Consider the following 26,923-nt stretch of genomic DNA (forward strand, 5'->3'; position numbering starts at 1 on the left):
TTTATTCCAATAACACCTAGTGACTGGATAAACTGAACCTCGTGAATATAGCTTTCTGTCATTAGTGTGGAAGGGTCCTCTTTGCTTTTGAATTTATTACACTCACACTGAGTCACAACATTGTGCTTTGAGTCAGCCCTAACAAACCACACATACCTCCTCACTCCCCCCCCCCCCACCGCCCACTGCTTCTCCTTTTGTATGACTTTAGACAAAGAATGTTCCTGCTTTTCAAAAAGGTTTCAAGTTCATCTTATAAAATCTAGAATGACCATAAGCAAAGACCTGGAAATCTCTAACTGCCAAATCTAAAACACAGTGTTTAACATCTTTCTACTTATATCTTACTAATAACATACCTATTTAGAGACCAACAATGCAATCCCTCCTTGTATATAGCCATTTTGGAAAAAGCCCAAGAGAAGACCTGCGTATCACACCTGTAAGGTGTTCTAAGCCCCAAGACAAGAAGACTGCTTTTACAAACAGAAGGAAGAGGGTTATTCTGTTAGTTTCATCAGTAGACATCCTGTAGCCTTGCACACTGCAGCCCCCACTCAAAATCCCCTCTAATGCTTTATTTGCACAAGGAAGACATTGTGGAGTCAAGGATGGATGAATCAAGACTCTGGGGAAAGGAAAGAAATAGGCCTGAGGACAGCAGGATTAAAGGCAAGGAAGGGTTTCTGTTTGGGAAGGTCTGTTGGCTCAGAGAAAGGTAAGGAAATTTGTCTTAGCTTCATAGTGAATTGAAGAAGAAAAAAGCAGGGGCACAAAATTCCGAGGGCTCTCATGATTAACACAGCAAAAATGAAGAGAAACAGAAAGGTAAGTTTGAGGGGGTAGATCAGAGATGTGCTCCAAGAGGCTCTGTGAAACAGGAGATTAAATTCCAAGTCAACATTCGTGGAAGAAGTGACAGTAACAGGCTGATGTGGAAGTAATGTTTAAGTTCACTCTGCAGAGATGCCGGAAGAGGCAGGTACCCCAATAGCATCACTGTTTCTGATTATGTAGTGGTAGCTACGGTTGCATCATATGTTAATTCAAGTCACAGACTCAACAAGGATGAATACTTTTTTTAAGGAAAAAAATGCTCAGATTAAAGTATCATAGGTTTTATGTTTTTTAACCTGTTATAAAAAAATGTGTGTATTCCTGAAAAGCAAAACTTCAAGTGAGAATCAAAAAACTTGGTATAGTATTTTTTTCAATTTGCTTTTCTTCATCTATCATGTGTTACAAAACTCCAGAATTATAAAGATGAACTGTGATGTGGTATTTCACCCAAATGAAATGAAATGCAGTGCCTGTCTTCTGAGGCTTGCAGTCTCCTGTGTGACCGAACACACACGGGAGAATATGTGTACTCTGCTTCCCTAGAATAACCCAGTTATCCCAGACACTATTCTAAATTTCCATACGGCTAGTCATCTGCCAAGCTCCTAATCTCTACAATAAAAATGGAGATTGAAATATTCTCCTGCTATTAATGAATGTTTTTCCTTAGACAAACCACCCTTTCAACAGTACCTCCTTCTACATTAGGACATAAAAACACTAGTGCTTGTGCTTTCTAGTGGTGTGACATAAATGAAAGCACCAGGCTTTGGGGTGTTGTAGCCTTTTGGCCCCACAGCCATTTATGCGAGTGTTGTAACTTTCAGTATTTTTAGCAAACCAACTAAAACTGTGATAGAATTCATGCAAATAAGCTTAAATTTTGGCTTGTCTTCAAACACTCCATTTCCATAAATATTTTATGCAGGTCTTCATGAGTCTTTTATTTTTGTTAAAAAAAAATCCAATGCATTAACCTCATTCTCGCAAGTGCACTATTTCAAATATAAAAGAATGAGTATTACTCACAAACTTGGGGGTGGGAGGTTGTATACGGTACTCTATTTTATTATTCAAATTATAGAGATCTTATCTGTTGTATTCTTGTAGTGTCAATGATAACTCAGAACTGAAAAGAACTTTGTGACTAAACTTTTTATAGAACAAGGTAAATGGGACTGGGGAGAAGGGAAATCTTTTAAGAATATAGATTTCTCTTCAAAGCATATTTTGAGTTGTACAAAGAAAACCACTTATTTTCTCAGAAATTTTGCTTTTAATGGATTGGACCCCTTGCATTTCAGCACTATGGAAAATACTTTTTAAGTGTTATTTTTTAAAAAGATTAATCTTTTAAATGTGAAGACAAAACAGGGTATTCTGGAAGCAGGTCACTACTTTTCAGTGATACTTTTATTATATGTTACTTTGCCAAAGAATTCTAGTCAATTGATAAGTGCTAGAATTTGGGAGGTGGCTATTTGGAAGCTTCCTTGTTTCTTCTACATATACCGATTTTTTCCCATCTAATGAAATTTTGCCTAAAATTATTTTTAAAAGACAACGTAAGCCAAAAGCCACATGCAACATAATAGGAAGAATTAACTGGTGTGTGACTCTGGGTTGGGCTGGTGTATTATGTAAATGATCTGCTCATGAGCTTACTTCAAGTGCAGGATAACTGTGTTACCCCACCACTGACCACCTTGACACATTCCATTTATATTACATTTTCTTGAGGATTGAAAAAGAACATTGGAGGTTTAAGACCAGCTGCTTCTGTTTAAACCCAACTGTTTCAGAGCTGTAGCCACATAGCTAAGGTGTGATGTCATCTCAAAGCTGGACATAATATATTCTAACTGATCCTAAAAGTATATGCATGCCCCCCCCTTCTGTGCATAATTCCCACGACAGACTGTATTTTAGACATGTGCTCAAAGACACTGTGAAGTTAAAATAAAGAAACCCATACCACCATACCATTTCCCCACATTAATAATTATTTTGGTCCCATTTTCTTCTAATATTTTCGTGACTCTTAAAAGAATTCAAGGACATACTAAATACTCATGTAAGAATGATAACATTTCTGGTTATACCTACGGAGATGCAGGCTGTCTCGATGTCCTGGACCTATGGTTCTTTCCATCCGTAAATTTCTGTTTCTATATTGGATAAATATGTGTGTATGAAGATAATATATTGATTTAATTAAAAAGCCACAAGGCAAAGCAGAAATATATATAACAGAAGCTGCGGCTTCTAAGTGAAGCTTCATGAGGAAGCAGTGAACTGTGTACATAGTTAACTTATTCACACCTAGATGCATGGGGAAACATACATACACACATACACAGAGCACAGAGAAAAATGGCGTGCATTACTGGGTAAGATGGCATATGATTCTGCATGCTTAATCATAACAAGCATCAACTGCAACAATCCTCCATGAGCATGGCAGCTTGGTTATCTCATGGTCACTGTGGACAATCTTTACGGTGCATCAAAAACATCTAAGTTGGATTTTTTAATGTTAAGTCCAACATGACTGGCACCCTCCACCCCCAGCAGGAGCAGCCAATGGAGATTTACTGACCTGTCTCTGCTTCGGCGAGAGGGGAAGGCAGCATTGCAGCCAGCCACTGTGCAGACATGCATCTCTTTTAAGTGAACGTTCCTGTAGTGAAGCTTCACACTGTAGGAGCTTTTGAAACTCTTCTTGCACACGTAACAGATTTTGGGGTCTGGGCTAGAACACAGGTCACCTTCTGGGGAGAACTTTTGAGGGCTGCCGTAATTCAGAGACGATGTGAAACTTTCATGCAGGGCTGCCATGCTGGCCCCCCCACCATTGTACAGTCCATACTGGCTCATGTAAAACATGTCGTAAGTGGGATCTGTAAATTCTTCCTTCACCTTGATGACATCCTGGTGAGAGGGCTCACTGTGGTTCTCATCAGGCCTCTCACTGCTCATCAGGACTTTTTCGCTCACTTCACTGTGAATGTGCTCATCGCCTTCCATGGACTCCTCACCTAGTTTGGGCTCTGAAGACTCAGATTCATTCTCATAGTCCCGCTCAGGTTCTTGGTCCTCAGAAGTCATGCTGTCAGCCCTTCTTATTTCAGTCCTTGAAATGCACCGGGTCCTACTATGTTTAGAAAAGTCCTTCACAGAAATGCCTGGACTCATCTCCTCTTGGGAGTGGCAATGATTGTCATGGCTCACATCGTTGACCACAGCTCCGCCATCATTAGGGTCATCATCTTCATCGTCAAACTCATCAGCGGTATCAATGATTTCCTTCTCTATCTTCACAGGCATGCTGGACTTCCTGGGCTTCTTCTTGGGTGCCAGGTCAGCACTGGGCTCATGAGTGGCCATCATCACTACTGGTGCTATGGGCTCAGAGGGTGGTGGGGGGTGCTGCTCTATGGTACCACTGGCTGGAATGATGGGACTGGTTGGGAGGGAGGTTGGAGGACTCACCATTTCCCCCGGAGTGAGTAAACTTCTATAAAATGGAGGAACTGGCTGTACAGTCTTTAGCCCAGAAAAAACCAGCTGGCTAGGCAGAGGATTCTGTAAGACGGGGTCTAATGGGGGAGTGGTAAAACCCATTGGGGGCCGGCCAGGGCTTGTGAGTGTGAGATTTGATTTTGTACTTGCTATAACAGGAGTGGCAGCTCCTGATGTGGCACGAATTAAATCTTTGTCTCGGTTATTTCGTAGCATAGGCATGTGAAGGCGAGGATTAGGGTTCGCACTGTGGCGATTCCGGCTTCGGAGGGAGCTAAAGACCATGTTGCAACCCTCGATGGTGCATCGGTGTTTGATCTTCAGGTGAACAGCATTATAATGAATTTTGAGAGTACCTTTGTCATAGAATGTCTTCCCACATGCATTACAGAACACTCTTCCTTTCCTAGAGGCTGACCCCATCCTTCTCATCCGATGAATCCGGAATGAGCTTTTTGGGTGTTCAGTTTTGGTTAGATCACTGACTGGGGCAGAATTCTGAATGGGGGACACACAGGCTGGCTCAGTTTTGGGCTCCACATTGGTAATGCTGGTCAGGGCATTTCTATTAGGCGTCTGATCATTCTTATAAGGTGTGGGAGATACTTCAGATTCACTGCTCTCATTGTATTCATTCTGGGTTGAAAGGCTTGGTTCCCGCAGCCTCAGTCCTGGTTGCTCTAACAGTAGCCCGTTTGGAGGCAATCCAAGCAGTGGGGCTGAGACTGGGTTTATATACTGGAATGGAAGCAGAAATGCAAGGCTGTTGGGGATGTTTTCGAAATGATGAATGCTGGAAGGGTTGCTGTTCTCTAGGTGAGCAAGAAGGCTGGGACTCCGGGTGCGATTATTGCTCTCAATGAAAGTCCTTATGTCTGAGTCTGTCTTTGAAGATGGTACAGCTACGGCCTGCCCTTCTTTCTCCTGAATTGCCATCAGCTCCACAATGGATTTGGTTTCTCCAAATCGCAGAAACTGCTGAAGGGTGATGATTTCCTCTTCTCGAGACATGATGGCCCAGCGGTCCAGCACCTTGCCGGCAGCATCCTAGAGGCCACATCAAAGAAACAACAAAGATAAACACAAAAACTTATTGATTGTGCATAATTATTCAATGCAACTGAAGGAGCTCTGCCTGCTCATGAAACACCAAGAGTGACAGCAGAAAACAACACACAAGCACTGTTCATAAAAGTCAACCCACAATGCAAACTTTTCTGCCATGCAATAGCAGTAATTACAGTCACAGAGAAACAGATTTGAGTTTAATGTCAAAGCAAACAAAATGTAGACCACTGGGGCTCTATTATGTAAAATGCCTTCACTACTGCTATTTTAACAATGGTCTATATAGTATGCAACTATTTAGCACATATTAGTATAAGACGTGAACACTTGCTGTGCGACATAGTATAAATGCAAAAAATGGTACCTTAATCTGTATTAAATAGGGACACCATAGGAAGGGATTAAGCACATTTTGTGGAATTTACTTCTTCAACACAAGCAGACATGGTACTGGATTTAAAGATGAAAATTCCTTTAAACAGGAGCTACTGTATAACTTTCTGAATTAAAAAGACGGAAAAAAGTAGCTTTGCCTTCTGTGCCCCCAATTACTAAGGTGTGTTTTTTTCTCTTTTTTTAATAGCTATATTTTAGTGTCATTTACTAATAGGCAATCTCATAAGGTAGAATAAGGAAAAACAGTAATTATACTTTTCCTGAAAATTGACTGTAATCCTAGGATTCAAAGTTTGAGTTAGACTTTAAGTATTTGACTTTTTTTTAATGATATTCTTATAAATGACAGTTATAGATATTTAGAAAGTAAACATGTGATGGATTTAGATAGAATAAATGTGTAAAAATGTTGTCTCTTAACATCCTCCTCTGATAGCAAAGGGAGTCCATAGAGAATACACATCAGTAATCACCAGACTATGTGTTGTTAAATATACATTAAAAAGCATTTCACACTTTCATTTTTGCTAGTAACTATGAGATTTGCCTGGAGGTAGGACTTAAAAATCCTGCAATGTAATGTCAGGCAATCCATTTCAGCACAGATTGAGAGAAATGTATTCAAATGCTTAAATAATGACTCCATCATTTTCTAGAGCACAGCTTCTTCCTAACCAAGACAGGACACTTCACAACCTCTGTGAATAATACTTGCCCCAACCCTGCCTATCAATTTAAGAATGCATAAAATCTTCTAAAAAACCAAAACCAGATATTTATTAATTACAAAAAGAAAAATCATAACTTTACAATAGGGAAATCTAGCAGACACCACCTTAACCAAGTAATCGATGTGAACATCACCAATGTTAAGTATCATCATGTACTTTCCAATATTTACTGAGAAAAGCACATCATCCCTTTCTTGCTAAAAGCTGTATAACCTCAATCTAATCACAAGAGAACATCAGATAAGCCAAAATTGAAGGGCATCCTACAAAAGAGTGGCTAGTACTCTTCAAAGTGCAGTAAAGAGTAAATCAGTAAAGATTAAAAAAAAAAAAAAGGACCAAAGAATGGTTACAGATTAGAGGGAACCAAGCAAACAGGACAAATAAATGTAATATGAGATTCTAGAGCTCCCAGGCCAGAAAAAGGCCCTCAGTGGGGAAACTGGCAAAAGCTGAATAAAATCTCTAGATCAGTTAATAGTATGGTACCAATCTTAATTTCTTAGTTTTATCCATTGTGCTGTGTTTATGTAGAATGTTTCATTAGGGGAAGCAGGATAAAGGGAATTATACTATTTTTGCAATGGGAAATTCTGCCTTATAGATAGTTCTACTCAGCCTTGTGATATAACTGGACCAAAACTGTATGGTCTGAACCACGACAACTAGCTCGATTGTAAGGAGATAGGTATCATTTATTTAAATTGCTTTACAAAAAACAAGCTCTAATAGTTACGTGCAATGCCTTATAAGGCTTACTCTAGCATTGTATCATTTTACATAAAGTATATGTGTGGGTGTGTGCGTGTGGATGTCCATTCCTACATAAACTGGCCCTCCCTCATTTTGTAGATAACATGAGCCTTCAGGTTAAATATCCTCATGCAGGTATCTTCTCAGAACACTTAGATGATGATGTGTATACATGGTGACTCTGCATGATCCTGGAGTCCTGCAATAGCTAGTTTTTAGAAGTATCACTCAAAGCAAACGGTCTCCTTACAAACCTGTTTTGGAATGGGGGGGTGGGAAACAAGGGGGAACATTGGTGCTATAGGTAAATAGAAAAATAAATTGTGATTTTGTATAGATTATCTCATTTGAACCTCATAATAGCTTCCAGAGCTGAGCAAATGTTTACCAGATGAGGGACCAGGGGTGAAGGAAAGGGGGATGGCTGGTTGAAGTTGCCAAGATGCTAACTTAGGGTCTCGGACTCCAATCCAGAAATTCTGACTCTAAGTTCATTGAGTGTAATGACTGTCATCCATAATGTCATTTCCCAGGTGGGCACAGTGGGTCTGTGACAAGAAATAGGACTTCTCCTGAACAAGTCTGGTCTCTGAAGCACTGTAATGTCCTCCTCCACACTGTTTTTCTTTTAGCATCAAATCCACTCTCCTAATTGTTCTTTTATGGAAGCTTTTACTATGGATTGTGTCTCAGGCTGAAACGCAACTTGAGCAGCACACAGTCATTTCTTCCCCAGGTAGCCTTCACCTAAATCTGCATGTCGATAATGTACTTACACAGCTGGCAGCCTCTGGTATTAAAACAGCCCTTAGAAACCATAGCAACTGATCAAACCCACCTGAGGCATCTCCTTTCCATCACCCTCCTATCTTCTTTCCTCCAACGGAACACAGCAGTCCCATATGGTTTCTCTTTCCTCCTGGCCCTCCACAATGCCTGCCGCTATTTCTAAAACCACTGCCTTTCAGACCTCTTTTAGTCCTGAGTAGCTGTCTTTGCTAAAATGGAACTGTTACGTTAAACCACTTACTTCTAGTGGAATAGGTCCAGGTAAGCAAGATTTAGAACTTTGCTCGTAGCCTGAATCATAAAAGAGACGCTTCATTTATAGTGGTAATGGAAACAGCAATTTATACTACATAGAAGAACAACATAACATCTTTGCAAACAAACGTGCTTGGGAACAGGATAGACATCTACATTACATACTCAAACTAGGGTCCTCCTGACAGGGCACCCTCTGAATCCAGGCAATATGAAGTGCCACAGAAGTTCTTTCCAAAGAAGCCACCATTCATATTTGATCAAAGTTATCTACTACCATTGTAGAGCAACTGCAGAAAGAAACAAGTTGACTTTCTTATACAACATAATGGGTATGCAAGCTCAATGCTACAGATGGCTATCAGGTTTAGCACATCCTTGGATAAACTGGTTGAATGGGACTTGGAAATCATTAAGGGGAAAAAGGAAGGCCTGGGTTCTTTTTCCCTGAAGATCTCAGTGACAGAGGTAAACATGGTCTGGTGTAGTGATTCTCAAAACAGTGGCTTTAGAGAATTCCATGCATGTTCTATATGCTATTTGAAAGGGACCAGAATCTTTTTTTTTTTAATTTTTAAACCAGTCTGCAAATAATTGAGAGTAACCATTTGGAAAACTTCTGGGCTATTTGACACTGCTGAAACAACAAAAAGCATGATTTTTTTATTAATTTATTTTTATTTTATTGAATAAGTTTTGGCTCAAAACTGATGGAGGTGGGGAGAACTGGTCCTTCCTCACAGGTAATTTGAGAAGTACAGATCTAGAATCTCAGCCCCCTTACATATCAAATAAACTTTACCAGGGTGAATAAGAGCCATAAAAAAGAGTTATTCTATTATCACAGAATAAGCATTTAAAAAACAAATTATGTTAGACTAGCATGAATATTGTGATTGCCGACCAACCCATATGGGGACACTGGTCTTGCATAAGAATAATAAATCACATCAGAGTGTATAACTGGATCTTATCCTTCCCAGTCCATTCTGTAGTTTGTGAGTCAGTTCCTTAAGGTGTTCCCATTTGTAACTAGAGTTCAGTGACCTTTAAACCTTTACACTGGGAATTTTTATTTACAAAATGAGGATAATAAGATTTACCCTGTTAAGTGAAATGCAAGGTATTATTGTAAGTATTGATTTCCTGTGAAATAACCAGCTATACTATTAATTAAAAGATGAGCAACACCAAATAATCCTGACTTATAAACCAGTTTTACTGGGTTCAGAAGAAGTATAAAACACTTAAAATATTTACATGTAAGTATTTTAGATGAAAAGACTTCCTTTTATTTTTGCTGGAACTGGTGATTATCACTCAGTAGAAATCTGGCACCTAGTTCTACATGGCTCTGCAGAGTAATGTTTTAAAATCTTTTCTGCAGTAGAATCAACTGTCATGGTTTCAATGGCTTTATTTAAGCCTTTTCTTCACATCAAAACACCTTATATAACCTACAGTTTTAAAAGTAACAGTAAAGTAAAGTTGACTGTTTTTTCTTATTTCAGGGAAAGGGACAGTAGGGAAGGAAAGGATGTAAAGAGATGGAAGACAGACCAGATGAGAAACTTTGGGATAATTAGACTGTCGGGTGACTTCAAGCCCACAGACTCCCCAGTCCAAGAAGGAACCCATCTGTGTTCATGACAGGCCACTACCATGCTATAGCACAGAGGGAAAGCAAAGCCTTTCTTTCTGTCCATGCATGGAAATGAGGGAGGAAATACTGAACACAGCAGAGTTCTGGAACTTATTTTCTCTCACATTATTCAAATTATTAAGAAGTAAGAAGATTGTTTAACTCTAAAAGACAAGCAGAGAATAATTTAATTTTCTATTCTATTACATGAACTTCTTGTCAGTCAAGTTTAAGGCATATTTTTAAAAAAAATCCTAAAAATGATTAGCCAAGAACTAAAACTATTTCCCCTTTGGTATACTTTTAAATCTTTTACTTAAATGACATTGAGCTGTAGAGAATGCTGACCACCTAGAACAAAATCAGAAATTTATGAGCTGTACTTTTTGATTCCATGTATAGATTTGAACTGTGTTATCTTAAGAAATTATTCCAACATAACCATATTGGCAACTTATTTTCATGACCAATTTTCCATTGGAATTTTCTATTTTCTATCCTTCAGGATTAATTCAAATATCAAGGCAAGAGGAATAGGGTTGGGTAGAAGGTGTAGACTTACCAAATTTCAAGACTATCTAGCTTGGTACTCTATCAGATAAAATTTAACAGTAATTGCAGGGTTAAAATTGAAGAAGCAATGCTATGAATCATAAATTTTACCTGGTTTTCTAGATGTTTAAGTCTTAAGGGCAAACAAAGAATGGGACAGCTATACTGTGGAATACTACTAAGCACTTGAAAAGGAATAAACTAGTGATACACAGTAAAACATGGAAGACTCTCAAAAGCATTAATGTTAAAAATCAAAGAAATCAGACCCCCCAAGAACTACCATTCTACCATTCCATGCATGGAAATTCTAGGAAAGGTTAGACTGTAGACACAGAGGGGAGATCAGTGGTTACCAGGGGTGGAGGGTGGGGGAAAAGGGCTGACTGCAAAGAACACTGGAGAAGTTTTTGGGGTGATGGAAATGTTCTATAACATGACTGTATTGATGTTTACATGAATATATACTTAAAATTGGTAGGTTTTATTGTATGCAAAGTATACCTCAATGAAGTTGACTCAAAACATTAAATCATGCAAACTGCATGAAATCTCACACTTAGAGCTCAACATTAATAATTCATCCTATTTATAGACCATTTGCTTATTTCCTGCATTGTTTTGTGCAAAAATAACAAACACACATCTCTTCCATTCTCTCCCACAATCCATTGTGACATGGGGAGTAAGTAAAAATTTCTTTTTTTCTACCTAAAAGATTATTTTTTGCTAATATTTTATAAGTGGCTTTACAGTAATGTTATTGATTTAGAAAGAGCTTTACATATATTAGGGTAAAAGGTCAAATATTTTTACCAAAGGGGTGTGCAGTCCTAAAACCTTGGAGACTGCTTCTCTGCACAGTTAATACTGACGTGTGGCAGCCGTGTACTGAGTGCACGCACCTTCACAAACACTTTGGATGATGTTGATGAGAAGCAGTCAGCTAGTTTGCCTTAGCCTGCCTTCACCTAACTTTGTGCTGGACTCTTGATTATGTGGACATGTGTCAGGATGTGACCCAGAAATTAGGAAATATATCATCTAACTTCTGGGTCACCTCAGGAGCAAGCAATGGGCTCAGACCATTACTGCAGATCATATGAGTGGGGGCATTCCACCAACTTAATAGACAGGATCTGCGAATGGAGAGATCATGGGTGCTACTCGTGGGTGGAGAGGGTAGGCTCTGAGGACTAGAAGTAGCAGCAGCTTGAGAAAGACACTCTGTGGAAGGGAAGCCTTTGAATATTATGCACAGTTTAAAAAAAAAGATAGAAGTCATAAAACTTTTGGTCCTCGTTTGTCCCATTCTCCCACAGTGACCTGTTTTAGAACTCAGATGGGTCCATATGTAACATGCAGAGATTTCCATTTAAGTTGTCTTTCTGAAGTCAAGCCACTATTAAAACTTTTCTCTTTAGCCAAAAATTTTAACTGATCTGGGTGCTCTCTGTTTATATCACAGCCAATTCCTCCCTGCCCCCATTTTGATTAAATTTTATTTATCTCTATAATTTATATGACTTGGCAATCCTAAGCATGAATGGGCCAAAGTTTTGTGTGTCCATGTGCCTGCACGTGTGTGTGTGTGTGTGTGTGTGTGTGTGTGTGTGTGTGTGTGTAACAGACAAGAAGGGGACATGAACAGAAATGGCAAAAGAAAAAAATTATTGGAAGTAAAAGATTCTGGGAAGTACTTAGGGAAATTTTTTAAGCAATGTTGTGATAATTTCTGAGAAACACTTGAAATTATGTGGGAAAAGAACTTGGCATGCTTATTTGTTTTAGCAAATTTACATTTAAACACATATTTCTTGGAGGGCGCTGACTGAGAAAGATGCACCACTAGCATATACAATGTACAGTGGAACAGTTTGGTTGTGTAAGTAAACAAAATTATACCATTCTTTATTCACACAGAGCTCTTTTATGTGATTGTGCTTTTCCACTATTTTAGGCTAATGTTTCTAGGCCAGCTGAAACAACTGTGCTATGTGTAGGCAGAATGAAAAATACTCACTTATACCATGATTGCACCAAATGGTTCAAATTAGACTTGATAAAAAAAAAATCAACATTTGTTTTGGGAAATGAAAACTCTACTAAATTTCTATGATTTGGAAATTCGTATTTTGCAGAATTTCTCAAGAGCATCACTTTACCTTCAAAATATAAAGCTGACCAGTCACATTTTTGTTTCCTCAGCTCCTCTCTAGGACAGAGGTGTCCCATGAAAAAGAATCAGTGGGGGGGGGGCGCCTGGGTGGCTTGGTCGGTTAAGCGTCCGACTTTGGCTCAGGTCATGATCTCACGGTCCGTGGGTTCGAGCCCCGCGTCGGGCTCTGTGCTGACAGCTCAGAGCCTGGAGCCTGTTTCAGATTCTGTGTCTCCCTCTCTCTCTGACCCTCCCCCGTTCATGCTCTGTCTCTGTCTCAAAAATAAATAGACGTTAAAAAAAAATTTAGAAAAAGAATCAATGGGGTGTGACACAGACAGAAAAGAAAAACTTCCCAATGACAATAATCAAGAGTGGACTTTATTTGTTAACAGTTATCCACATGAACATCCCCCTTGGAAAACAAATGTGCTTTCCTCATCAACCCAAGATCATCATTGTCACTTAATAAGTGTGCAAACATTAGAGCTAGGTATATTTTGGTTTGCTGTGATTAAAGAAACTGGTGATAAATTCAGTATGTCCAGATTATAAAGACCTGGACTTGAAATATCTTCCTGATTCCTCCTTTTTCCCCTTAAGGAGAAATGAATACTACAGGAATAGCCACCAATGGTTAGAATGTTAGAGCTCTCAGAAAACTTTGTATTACAGAATTTCCTGTCAAAAGATAAACCTTACTGGTCCTTGTGAGCTGACATGCTAACACTGAAGTCTCCCCTCTATACTCGTTGCATATAGGGACTGGCCCCAAAAGAGTTACTGATCATACAGAGACTATGACTATGATACTTGGTTCACTCTTATTGTACATGAACCTCACTATAAATCAGTCTGGTAACCTTCAAAATGCTGGATTATGGAGAATGGTGGTATACTGAGGCTATACATATCAAATTCACATCAAATTACTTGCATAAAAAGCACAAAGTCAAGGAATGCCTCTCCATGGATGGAAATGGAAGTGTGATGCACATGGCCCTTGACTGGAGTGGGCAGCAGGAGAAAAAAGCATCGTGGGGATTTTATGTGACTTCTAGGTACTGGGGTTGATATTTTCCAGTATATAAATCTCTACCATTTCTTTTTCTGATCCACATTTGAAATTGTTTTTTACGGTGAAAAAGATGTCTTTTAAGAGAAAAAAAAATACTGAAAAATTGAATACATCCTCTCAAACTGATCACCTCTCTAACCAAAATAACATTATCAAGATGCCAGGGCACTAGTTTTAAACGGTTCTTGTATTTTTTAAAACATATTGTTTGACTTTTGATAAAAAATTCACTTTGCTATGTTCTTCATTATGGACCAGATAAGAATATATAATTCATAGAGGACTCTCACTTTTTTCCCCCTTAGTAACAGTCTGTACAGCATTTTATTTTAAAAACTGTGATTATGATAGATTACTCCAGGATTACAACATATTTAATCACAGAAGCTCCAGCTTAGCTCTATTGAAGGCCTGTCAGGATTTCTTCTTTGTACCCAGGAATTTTAGCTGGTCTGGCTTAAAACAAGGCATACAGATTTCCTCTATGGGCATCTGTTTGCAAATAAATAAGGCAGGTGCCTTGCTTTGCCATATAAAAAAAAATTCAGAGGAGTAAATTACACTCTATAATGTCTAGAATTGCACTTCAAAGATTCAAAAAGTACTTTTCAAATTACTTAGCTCTGTATTAAATCACACCTGAGAAACTTTTAAAGACATGACATATTTCAATGCTTAATAATAGTATCTTAGGAATCACTTAAGTTTCAAAATAGAGAATCTTAAATCCAGCTGATATTCCTAGAATACCAAACTCCAACATAAAATTATCTGTGTGTCCTTAACATTAAGCACAGAATATCTAACTGTACTGTAGATAAAACAGCATTTGTATCTTAAAAAAATCTTTTTTAATTTATTATTTGATGGAGAGAGAGTGTGCAGGAGGGGCAGAGAGAGAGAATCCCAAGCAGGTTCCATGCGGTGGTCATGGAGCCTGACTCAGGGCTTGATCCCACAACCGGGAGATAATGACCTGAGCCAAAACCAAGAGTTGGATGCTTAATTGACTGAGCCACCCAGGTGCCCCAAACAGAATTTTTATCTTAAAGTTTCAGATTTTGATTCATTTAATATAACTTATGAGTAGTCAACCTTAGAGAGAAATAAAGAAAATAAGTAAATAACACCTAAATTCTAGTCTTGGTTTTGCCAGTGACTAGCTGTGTGCTGTCAAGTAACCAATACCCAGTTTCGGTTTTCTCCTGTGTAAGAAGGACAGTCTTACTAAACTTCTATGCCTTGATAAACCAAAATTCCATTATGTGACTCTCTAATTCCATCACTCAAGTATCTATGCCTAGAATATGGACACACAAATAATTAAAGAATAGTTTTTAATGTTTATTTTTGAGAGAGAGAGAGAGAGAGAGAGAGAGAGAGAGAGAGAGAGAGACAGAGAAAGAATGCACAAGCGGGGGAAGGGCAGAGAGGGAGACAGAGAATCTGAAGCAGGGTCTGAGCTGTCAGCACAGAGCGCGACACAGGGCTCAAACTCTCGAGCCATGAGATCATGACCTGAGCTGAAGTCAGGCACTTAACGGACTGAGCCGCCCAGGCGCCCCAACAAATAATTTTCATTAAAATGTTTTAAACCCTAGGTTAATACTTTTCCTTTTAACCAACTGTGTACAAATTATTAGAACACATGCATTTATGACTAAAAGCATGCCCTCATCTGAGAGTTACTGTATTATATCCTGTATTCTGGATGCTTCCCTTGATGCTTCTGTCTGGGGCTGTGTATCAGTGACATAATTAGAGGTACTCATTTTTCTGGATTAATTTTTATTCCACGTCAATTCAGTGACCAGTTCCAGGGGAAAGTTTGCTTGAAAACTCAAGAAACTGCTCAAGAAGTCCGTAAGAGGCTGTGGGAATCCCTCAAAAATCCCGTTAGGGTTTGTGAGAATTCTGCAGCCTCAGAATTCCAAAATAAATGCTAAACCTCCATAAAGCAATAAGTAACTACCTGTCATCTTCCAGTAATCTTTGCAGTTCCAAGAAGAGTAGTATTTCCATATAAGACCCTCCCCACAATTAAACCCTTTAAATAGACACGAGTTATTCACTTGAGGATGATCAGCACGGAGATGCCACTGGGTATATCATTTTATCATTCGGGACAGTGAAGGAGCAGTTTGAAATCCTCAGAGACAACACTAGAAACAGGAGGAAGGAAAAGGATGGTCCCTGAAAGTGGTCTTGTTTTCTTCTCCCCTCAGACACCAAGATAAAGCCTGAGTCCTAGGACAGCTATAAATCTACTTGCTTTGCAATAAACAAAACTTACCAGAGCCCTAACATTTTTGCTTTGAGGTCGACATTTTCTCGTTTGCCTCTCTTTCTGTAACCAAAGTTTTGACACTGAGTTTGTAGAAAGCCTCTATATATCTAGGGGTCTGTGCTGGGGCTTTACATATCTAAACAGAAATGCTAGAGACCTTGGTGTTTCCTGATGTGCTTTCCTATAATGTCTGATAAACAGCACAAACATACGGCAAAAAAAATCTTTTTTTTTCCACTGAAAAGTGATTTTATACATTGGGTAAGGGCCAAAACTTCGGAACAAATTCAAGGCCACAAACTCCAATCTTTGCAATTTTATCTGTGCAACCAAGATACCGAATACTGGTATGTTTTCAGAGCTTCCAAAGCTTGAAAGGATGATTCTATTTCAACATATTATACTTTGAATTACTCTACTACTGAACATGACTGAACAACTCTAAGGAACTTGAACATATTCATTAGCACGTGAGGGAGCAGGGGTAGAAAGGGACTGAACACTCACTAGGCAGTATTCCATAAAACAGCAAGGACTGAGTATTCTACAAAACACACGCAGGACAGAGTGTGTGACTGAACAGAAAGATGTATTGGGAGATTTAACTTTGCTCTTCTCTGGGTATAAGAATAGCAGTAGAACACAAAGATTAATTTCCTGCTTTAGCATTCATCAGGGAACAACACATTATTACTTGTAACACATACACGAGGCTGTTGATGGATATACTTTCCTTTGATTGCTCAGATTAAATGTGTTCCTATAAAAGGCACCCCCCCACATGCGTACATATAATTATAAATCCATGTATGCATTAACAGTTTCTGTATATTTATAAGCAGCTATCAATGTAGATATTAAACATTTTATGTGGCCACAAAGTTGAGGTGATTTGGAGTTGGTGGCTGCCTGAACAAATATAGATCAAAAACAGAATAATCACAGAAAATAATCAATATACGTTACTATAACAAAAAACTCAGAAATTCAAAATAAAGGAGGATAAGAGGAGGAAGCATGCATTACAGAGCAAGGTAATAACCGCGTCTGCATGCCTTAATACCCTCTTGTCCCAGCAGTCCTGACTTTCTAAGCAGCCCACTTCTCCACATTAACGGTAGTCATTTGGAGAGCAGCAAACGTGCCATTAGAAGCACTTTTACAAGTGTATATTCATCCACCAATTAGCTTAATGTGGCCGCTTTCTGCATATTTTCTATCCAGGCTTGCACAAATCTTATTAATATTTCCCCCTAGCGCTTTGACAGATTACCTTGTCATTACGCATCCTGGAGCCTTTTAAACAATATGGGTAAACTACTGTTTGTGAGGTTAATGACAATTATCCCCTAATTACTGCATAAGTCACTCAGTCCACTTTATCTCATAGGCAGGGTTCTGCTCTGTGTATCTGCCATTGTGTCACTGTAAATGAATCTTGTATTGCTGTGTTTATCTGCCACTGCCTTGTAAATTACACTGACGGAAGGATGAACAAATTACTGCGTGTCATCACTTAAATACTGCTTCTGAAATTAAAAAAAAAAGCTTCAACAGAGAGCTTCAATTGTGATTTTAGCAGATCACAATTAGTAAAAACATATTTAATGTCTTATGTTATATATCAAATCCAATAGCTTGGAATTCAGTAGTGGCATCACAACAATATCACTGAGGGTGAGTGGAGGGTGAAGAGCAATGAAGGAAAGAGGAGAAAAAAAGGTGAAACTGAAATCATAACACCAGCTCAACCTCCTGAAGGCATTTCCTACTATTTAATAGTTGATGTGGCATTCTTGAAGTATTCCAAAGATTTGTCAATTCTAAATCAAATTCATTGGGTTAGGGATAAACCACACTCTTCAGTTGGATGATTTATTATTTATTTAGGTCACTTATAACCAGTCCACACATAAAAAACACAGAATCCATAGAATTGAGAACAGATAAAGTAATAAAGACCACAGGCTAAGCCAATTTCATTGTTGCATTTTTAAACATTATTAAACAAGTTCAGAACACTGTTTCTGAAGTTTCATTTGAAATTGTTTAACAATGTTTATATCAATGAAATTAGTGTAGTCCATTGCTCTGTCCAGGTGACTATATCTGCTCTGATACAATCTACAGGGAAAACAGGACAATATGAACATATTTTTCAAAAAGACAGATTGAGTCAATTGCAAATAATATGGGAATCTATGATTCTGCAGATTATCAGGTGAATAAACACTTATGCGAGAACAGGTAGAAACATCTGGCTTCCTGAGATGACTGCCATTTAATGAGTATACTAAAACATTTTGAAATGTGAAACACTCAAAATGTCTCCATTTAAATGACACCAAGGTGGCTGGTAGCTGGCAAGCATAAGTAACTGGGCCACACCGATCTGAAGGATGGTCTTCAACTCGCAATGAGTTGGGCGTGTCGAAAGCCTGCATCAAATCCGCTTATGACGGCCACAAGTTTGTAAGGGAGGGCTGATAGCACTGATGATAAAGCTATTTGGTGGAAGCATGCACGCACGCACGCGCACATACAGTACCTCTTGGTGTACTTGCTGAACAGGCTGGAAGAAAAAGCTGCAGCAGAAAGAAAGGAAAACATAAAAGCCAGAGTTGACAGGCTTCACGGATTCTAAGCACAATCCCTAGGGCTCCCTTGAATCCCCAAAGAATGATTTCAGTGTCTGTCTTGCATTCAGTCAATTCAGCTTCAACCAACAAGTGCTGCAGGCAAAAATGAAAGCTAGACAATGTTCTCTTCTTTCAGTGTGTTAGACCACAGTTAAGAGATCTCAGTTAAGACTGACATCACTGTGACAACCACTAACGGGTTAAAACTTTTCCTGATTTTTTTAACTGTTTAGGCTAACTATGGAGACCAAACTGAGGAAAGTGAATTTAAACCATTAACTTTTTCTTTTAATACTTGGTTTTGTTGCCCTTTCTTAAAAACCTTGCTAACGGTATTGTCAATGTGGTTGTGGATGGGGGGGGGGGGAGACACAATGTGCATTTAGGGGAGATAAACTCTCGGTGTTTGTGAAGTTCAGTGCTGGCTGCAGAAAGGAGACAATCCTGGAAGGATCAATAATAATGCCACAAGGTACCTGGATATAAGTTAGGTGAAGACAGCCATTTAGAAAACAAACAGGAGTATTTCCCTAATCACCTTAACCCACCCTTTATGCATTCTCATCACATTTCTAAAAACTGAGACTAGGAATATCTCCCTTCCCTTCCTAACAAACTTGCACCAGTTACTCTACTGTGCACAAAATAAATAATAAATTCCCATACCTGGCATTTGAAGTTCCCTCAATATAAACCCAATCTACCTTCCCAACATCATCTCCGGCCAAGACCTCTGATGCTCCAGCCAGTTGCCATAAATGTTCCTGAGTATGGAAAAGTCTTACCTGATTCCGAACCCCTCTCTGTTCTGCCTCTGTCATTCTCTTCTTTCAAGGTCCAACTTAAAGCACTTCATGAAATACTTCCTATCCACCCTCTTTCTCTATTCTCCCCATTCCTAGCAAGAATTACCTGCTCCTTCAGGGACTGGCTCGTACCTCTCTGTCATCTAGGTCTCTTTATCGCAGGATTATGGTGCTTTATATCCCCACTGCCCAGATAAATCAGTGCTGAACGAATTCATTAATACTATGAATGCAGACGTTGGGAGGCAATTTAGAGGTCATCCAGTGCTACTTTTATTATTTTACAGATGAGAATATTCACAAAGAAGTGTCTTGCCCAAGTCAGGAAGCTAAAGTATGTGGTTGACTTGGGACAAGCCACCCAGCTCCCCTGACTCTGTCTAGTACTTTTTCTCAATATTATCCTTTTCTCCTGGCATAATGATTCTTGACTCAGGAAAGAGAACATCCATTCCATTCCAATGCCACATACTGGGTAGATGAGTAGATTCCAACCAGTTGGGACTCTCTTCAATCCTATACCAGCCCTAACTGGAAAACATTTTTCCTTGAATTGAACTCCCCTCCTGTCCATCAGGATGATGTCCAACAGAAACATAAAGTCTTTCCCTAAGACCACTCGTGCAGGGGAGGGAGCTGCATTACTAGCATGCTGGGGGTGAGAAAAAGTTGAGAATGATGGTTTTAGCAAAATACAGATTTTTAACATTTGGTCCTCACCACTTTTTTTTTTTTCTTTGCAAATACCAAAATATTACCTATTGTTCTTAGAAAAATGTTTTGGAAAATGACATTGCTTTTATCTATGTTGGACACTTTCTGGATCAAAATTAAATACTACTGTATGAAGAACTAGAAAGGAAAATTCAACAGTCTTTCTCGTGGTTGGTGTTCTGTATAGGACTGAACATGTTCATTAAACCAGTCAGTTTAGTATTGGACACGGAAATAATAAACTACTACAATTATAAATATGCGTGTATGTATATACATCTTCCTTCATTTTAGCTTCCACAAGTAACTTTATACTTATCAATCCCTGAATCCTCATTTGGCTGTCCCATCAATCTTGTGATTTCTCATTTCTGTCTTGCATTTGCTCCATCTCCTTCTATGAGGGCAACTTCAACTCTGAGGATTTCTTTAGGGATTCTACCTATAAAGCAAAGTAACTAGCCAGTTGCTCTAAAAACTATTATCTGAATTCTGAAAACAAAACAGATAAAATATGAAACACACAAAGGCACAGAGGCCTATTTTTTACTGAAATGCTACTTTCAGGCTAAAAGATTGCTTTACATAATATAGCCTCTGTGCCTTGGTTTCCTCATATATAGGATAAAAACAGTAGCTACCTACTAGACTTCTGAAAATTAAACAAAATAATAGTGACTACACTTTGCATTGAGCCAGGAAAGACTCTAGGTAATATATATGTATTACATTCATCTACACTTCAATGAGGTTTGAAATACTATTATCAAACCCACTTTACAGATGGGAAAATTAAGGTACATCAAAGTTGGGTAATTTGCCTGAAGTCATAAAGCTAGTACTGTTTGGAGCCAGGATTCAAACCGTAAGTCTTGAGTCTAGAACTACACTGAAATGCCTTGCACAGAAGGCACTCCTATCCACTCACCTCCACCCAAGACTCCATCAGGGTGACCTCTCCTGTCTTTTCTCTTCCCCCCATTCTCTCTGAAATCCAGGCCTGAGAAGGTTAATTTTCCTTTGACCGATTCCTGGTTAACTCAGTTGTCCAATCACATACCAGTCTCTTCAAACCTATCCTCACAAGCTTAGTGATAGCCAATATTCCTTCCTGACTGGATTAATGTAATTGTTCCTTGTTCGTCTATCTACTCCTTTCTTTCCCTCACATTCTGATGCCAGGCTGCTTTTGCTCAAGTATACCTCTTGATCACATTACAGTCCTGACCTCCAAACTAAACTTGAATAGCTAGCTCCCCTTTGCTAAATGATTTAAGCATAAATTCTTCATGCTGGCATTCAATAACTGCCCAGATCTGGCTTCTAAGTCTTACTTCTCTCATACACACTCTCACCTTGGAGCTGAACGTGACAACTTACCTTTCGGTGAAGGCACTATACTTTCTCAAAACACCTATTTTTGCTTACACTGTCCCTTCCACTTGGAATGCTGTCATCAATTTTCTGGGGCCCCACTGTCGTCCAAGACCACCTCTCAAATATCACCCCGTTCATAAATCCTGTGATCTATTCAGAATCCCCATCTGTTTTTCGTGGGATTTTTTAAAACTATATTCCATTTTACACAGGTCACACGCAATCTGGGATAACCCCTTACAGTATAATCAGACCCTTGAGTACAGGCAGACCTCGTTTTATTGCACTTTGCAGATATTGCATTTTTACAGATTGAAGGTTTGTGGCAACCCTGTGTCAAGCAGGTCTTTCAGTGCCATTTTCCCAATAGCATTTGCCCACATTTTGGTAATTCTTGCAGTATTTCAAACTTCTTTGTTATTACTGTGTTTGTTACGGAGATCTGTGATCAATTATCATTGATGTTACTATTGTAATTGTTTTGGTGTACGATGAACCACACCCATATAACATGGCAAACTTAATCGATAAATGTGTGTGTTCTGAATGCTCCACTGACCAGCTGTTTGCCATATCTCCCTCTCCACTGGCCTCCCTACTCCCCAAGACATAGTAATATTGAAAGGAGGCCAATAATAACCCTACAATGGCCTCTAACTGTTTAAGTAAAAGGAAGAGTTGCATGTCTCTCACTTTAAATCAAAAACTAGAAATGATTAAACTTAGTGAGGAAGGCATGTTGAAAGCCAAGCTAGGCTGGAAGCTAGGCCTCCTGTGCTGAACATTTAGCCAAGTTGTGAATGCAAAGGAGAAATTCGTGAAGGGAATAAAAAGTGCTGCTCCTGTGAACACATGAATGACAAGGAAGCAAAACAGCCTTACTGCTGATATGGGGAAATTTTAAGTGGTCAAGATAGAAGAGCAAACCAACCACAACATTCCCTTATGCCAAAGCCTAATCCAGGGCAAAGTCCCAGCTCTCTTCAATTCTGTGAAGGCTGAGAAAGGTGAGGAAGCTGGGGAAGAAAGCTTGAAGCTAGCAGAGGCTGGTTCATAAGGTCTAAGGCAAGAAGCCATCTCCATAACAAGAAAGCACAAGATGAAGCAGCAAGTGTTAACGTAGAAGCTGCAGCAAGTTATCTGGAAGATCTAGCTAAATAATTATTGAGGGTGGCTGCACTAAACAACAGATTTTCAATATAGATAAACAGCCTTGCATTGGAAGAAGATGCCATTAGGACTTTTGTAACTAGAGAGGAGAAGTCAATGCCTGGCATCAGAAGTTGAAAGAACAGACTGACTCTCTTGTTAGGGGCTAATGCAGGTGGTGACTTTAAGTTGAAGCCAGTATTCATTTACCACTCTGAAAACCCTAATGCCTTTAAGAATTATGCTAAATCTACTTTGCCTATACTCTATAAATGGAACAACAAAGTCTGGATGACAGCACATCTGTTTACAACATGGTTTACTGAATTTTTTTAGGCCTACTATTGAGACTTATTGCTCAGAAAAAAATTCCGCTCAAAATATTACTGCTCATTGACAATCCACATGGTCACCTAAGAGCTCTGATAGAGATGTACAATAAGATTAATGTTTTCATGCCTGCTAACACAAAATCCATCCTGTGGCCCATGAATCAAAGAGTAATTTGACCAAGTCCTATTATTTAAGAAATATATTTTGTAAGGCTATAGCTGCCATGGATAGTGATTCTTCTGATGAATCTACGTGAAGTAAATTGAAAACTTTTGGAAAGGATTTGGCATTCTAGATGCCATTAAAAACATTCATGATTCATGGAAAGAAGTTAAAATACCAGCATAATAGTAGTTTGGAAGAAGTTGATTCCAATCCTCATGGGTGGGACCATTCTGAGGGGCTTAAGACTTCAATGGAGGAAGTAACTGCTTCTTACAGATGAGCAAAGAAAAATAGTGTCTTCAGATGTAAATCTATTCCAGGTAAAGGTGCTGTGAAGACTGTTGAAGTGGTAACAAAAGATTTAGAATATTACATAACTTAGTTGATAAAGCAGCAGCAGGGTTTGAGAGAACTGACTCCAATTTTGAGAGAAACTCTACTATGGGGAAAGTGCTACCAAGTAGCATCACATGCTACAGAAAAATCTTTCAGGAAAGGAAGAGTCAACAGATGTTGCAAACTTCACTGTTGTCTTATTTTAAGAAATTTCCACAGCCAACCCAACCATCACCACCTGATCAGTCAGCAGCCATCAACATTGAGACAAGACCCTCCACCAGCAAAAAGATTGCACCTTACTGAAAGCCCAGATGACGGTTAGCATGTTTTTAGCAATAAAATGTTTTTAAAGTTTATTTATTTATTTTGAAAGAGGAGAGGAGAGGAGGGGAGGGGAGGGGAGGGGAGGGGAGGGAGGGACAGAGAGAGAGATGGAGAGAGACAATCCCAAACAGGCTCTACGCTGACAGCGCAGAGTGGGACTTGATCCCAGGAACTGCGAGATCATGACCTGAGCTGAAATCAAGAGTCAGATGCTTAACTGACTGAGCCATCCAGACATCCCAGCAATGAAGTACTTTTAAATTAAGGTATATACAGTGTTTTTTTTTAAATATAATGCTGTTGCACATTTATGAGACTACAGTGTGAATTTAATATTTATATGCACTAGAAAACCAAAAATTTCACTTGTCTTGCTTTATTGCAATGGTCTGGAACCAAACCAACAGTATCTCTGGGGTATGCATGTACAGAAGCTCCAGAACACTCATCTTTATGCCCTGATCGCAACTAGGATGGAGCCTTGCACATATTTTTAACAAATCATGCTGTTCTTACAGCTAATTCATTTCTGTTGACAAATGACCACCTGTCATTTCTGTAAACCCAACTATATTCTTTAGACAGGTGCTCACTAGATTTCTGAAAACAGCCAGTGTGAGGGAATCCAAAACACAGGTTGTCTAATGTCTGGTTCAGCAGTCACATATGCAAATGAAGATATCAAAAGGTTATATATTATGTACTTATGAAATAAAAATGTAATATTTTCTGATGCAAGTAAAAATGCATTTTTCTCTGAATATTTTAAGATCTTGGTTGGGCCTATGCTTCTGAGTTCATTTTATTACAGAACTGTTTACAGGTGTAGGTGCAAAAACTTAAACTTTTTAAAATGCAAAAGTAAATGACAGTATATAAAAAGGGAAGCTGTCAGAAGAAAACAAGAGGAAAAAAAACTTTAGTGAAAAGGAACTAATATTAGAAAGGGACCTCAAAAATTCACATATGGGATCTGAATATACAATCTCTACTTGTGGTCAACACTGAATTACTCTATGTTAAAACTGAGTATTAGAACATTTGAAATAATTTAATTGAAACAATAAGTAGTGGAGTTCTGGCCAGAGCAGGAGGCATATCAGCAGATGGGGCAGAAGGATGAAGAGTAGAAAAACCTCTTATAGAAGATTTGGTAAAACTAAACTGGCAGAGACAAAATAAACACACAGGTATAAGAAAGGAGAGACTAGAGTTGCCAACTTTGAATATATCAATTTACTTCTTAATATGGAGCTCTGGTTGTGTATAAAGAATAAAATGCAGGGGGGGCGCCTGGGTGGCTCAGTCGGTTAAGCATCCTCCGACTTCGGCTCAGGTCATGATCTCACGGCTCGTGAGTTTGAGCCCCGCGTCGGGCTCTGTGCTGACGGCTCAGAGCCTGGAGCCTATTTCAGATTCTGTGTCTCCCTCTCTCTCTCTGACCCTCGCATGTTCATGCTCTGTCTCTCTCTGTCTTAAAAGTAAATAAACGTTAAAAAAAATTAAAAAAAAAAGAATAAATGCATAGAATGAGAAGAAAAAATTGTTGTCACCCCACCTGTCTTTTCTTCTGGTGTCTATTTTCATCAAGTCTAAAACAGACACGGTCTATAAATCCACATGTTCTATCTGCTCTATGTTCAAGTGTCTCTGAAGTAAGGCATAAAGGTTATCCTACCAGACTAAAAAGGCAAAGTGTATGCAAGCTCTTTCAAACGGATGAAAACACTACCAGGCCAACAGCAGCAGGCAAGTCAACAATGACCAGTGTAGCCACTCCTGAATCCAGTTTCTGTCTTGTACTTTCTCTCCAAATGCTCTCCTGGATGATATTTCTCAGTGGCACTAGTGTTTCTTTTTCTTTTCTCAGTGAGGAAGAGTCCTTTCAAGTGGAAATAGACATTAAAAACTCTGGAAAATTCTCTTTTGTGTAGTATGGAAAGGCATTATTCTATATAATCATCTAAGAAGTGGAATAAGGTAACAATGCCCCCCCCCAAAAAAAGTAACTCTAATGTATGGCAATATTTGTTATTTTATTTTTCTAACTCATAAAACATTTTCAAAATGAGTCAATTGACACTGTATTCTATCAAGGAGGAGAATTCTAGTAGGTACTTATTTCTAATTATTAGAATACCGGGTAATGGGGAGAGAGAGAGAGAGAGAGAGAGAGAGCGAGCGCGCGCGCACATGCATGCACGTAAGAGAGAAAACACATTGTGTTAAGTCTCTCCAATTTTTACACCTCAGTTCCAATGAGAGTAGAGAAAAAGGAATGAATTTACACTGATATCTGAATGTGCCACAAATGCCTACCCAATTGTATTATATTCTAAACATATTTACTAAACATCAAAATTAAGTAGTGCTTAGGAAGAAAATGATAAAAAATGGGGGCATCCAGAAGGCAAATCTTCAGGCACTTCAGACATTCTGTCTTTTCTGTTTATGTGGAATCCTAAACAAGTTAGGTTTTAACTATTGTGTTGAGGGTCCCGGGTCCCTAAGACCACTCCTAGATCACTGAGACAGGACTCAGCAGTCATTCTCACAGCTAAGATTTACTACAGTGAAAGGATAATCAAAAGCAAAATCAGCAAAGAAAAAAGGAGCAAGGGGCAAAGTCCAGAAGAAACCAAGCACATATTTCCAAGGGTTCTCCCCCCAAGGAGTCACATAGGATGCACTTAATTTCTCCCGCATTGAATTGTGACAGTACATGTTAAGTGCTGCCTACAAGGGAAGCTCATTTGCAAATCAGTGCTCATGGGTTTTGTTGGGGATTTGTCACATGGGTACCCTCTGCCTAGCATCTATCAATAAACTCCAAATTTCAGACTCCTGGAAGGAAAGCAAGTGTTAACCATAAACTGTATTATTTCCACAAACAATTTATAACAGTGAGCCACTCATCAGTTAGGGAATAGTGGAACATGCCCCAAATCCAAGTTGCTTGATGCCAGCCAGTGGCCAACTTCATAAACAAGCTTTCTAAGGATGGCT

At 38.9% G+C, this 26,923-nt stretch overlaps 1 protein-coding gene across 26 annotated transcripts in view; it reads right to left on the reverse strand.

The window, feature by feature from the left end:
- BNC2 (basonuclin 2) overlaps positions 1-26,923 on the reverse strand; it is a 437,823-nt gene that overhangs the window by 22,474 nt on the left and 388,426 nt on the right. For 19 of the 26 annotated variants that reach the window (XM_019816007.3, XM_019816005.3, XM_019816000.3 and 16 more), the window contains 2 exons: positions 3,440-5,409; positions 2,943-3,008 (listed from right to left, as the gene is read on the reverse strand). In XM_019816007.3, the coding sequence (XP_019671566.1) occupies positions 2,943-3,008; positions 3,440-5,409 (2,036 nt within the window). The remainder of the gene's footprint in view (positions 1-2,942; positions 3,009-3,439; positions 5,410-26,923) is intronic. The other 7 variants (XM_045042550.1, XM_006939167.4, XM_003995490.5 and 4 more) reach the window with 2 other exon arrangements.

This window comes from Felis catus, chromosome D4 (genome assembly GCF_018350175.1).
Source record: "Felis catus isolate Fca126 chromosome D4, F.catus_Fca126_mat1.0, whole genome shotgun sequence".
Classification (NCBI taxonomy): Eukaryota; Metazoa; Chordata; class Mammalia; order Carnivora; family Felidae; genus Felis; species Felis catus.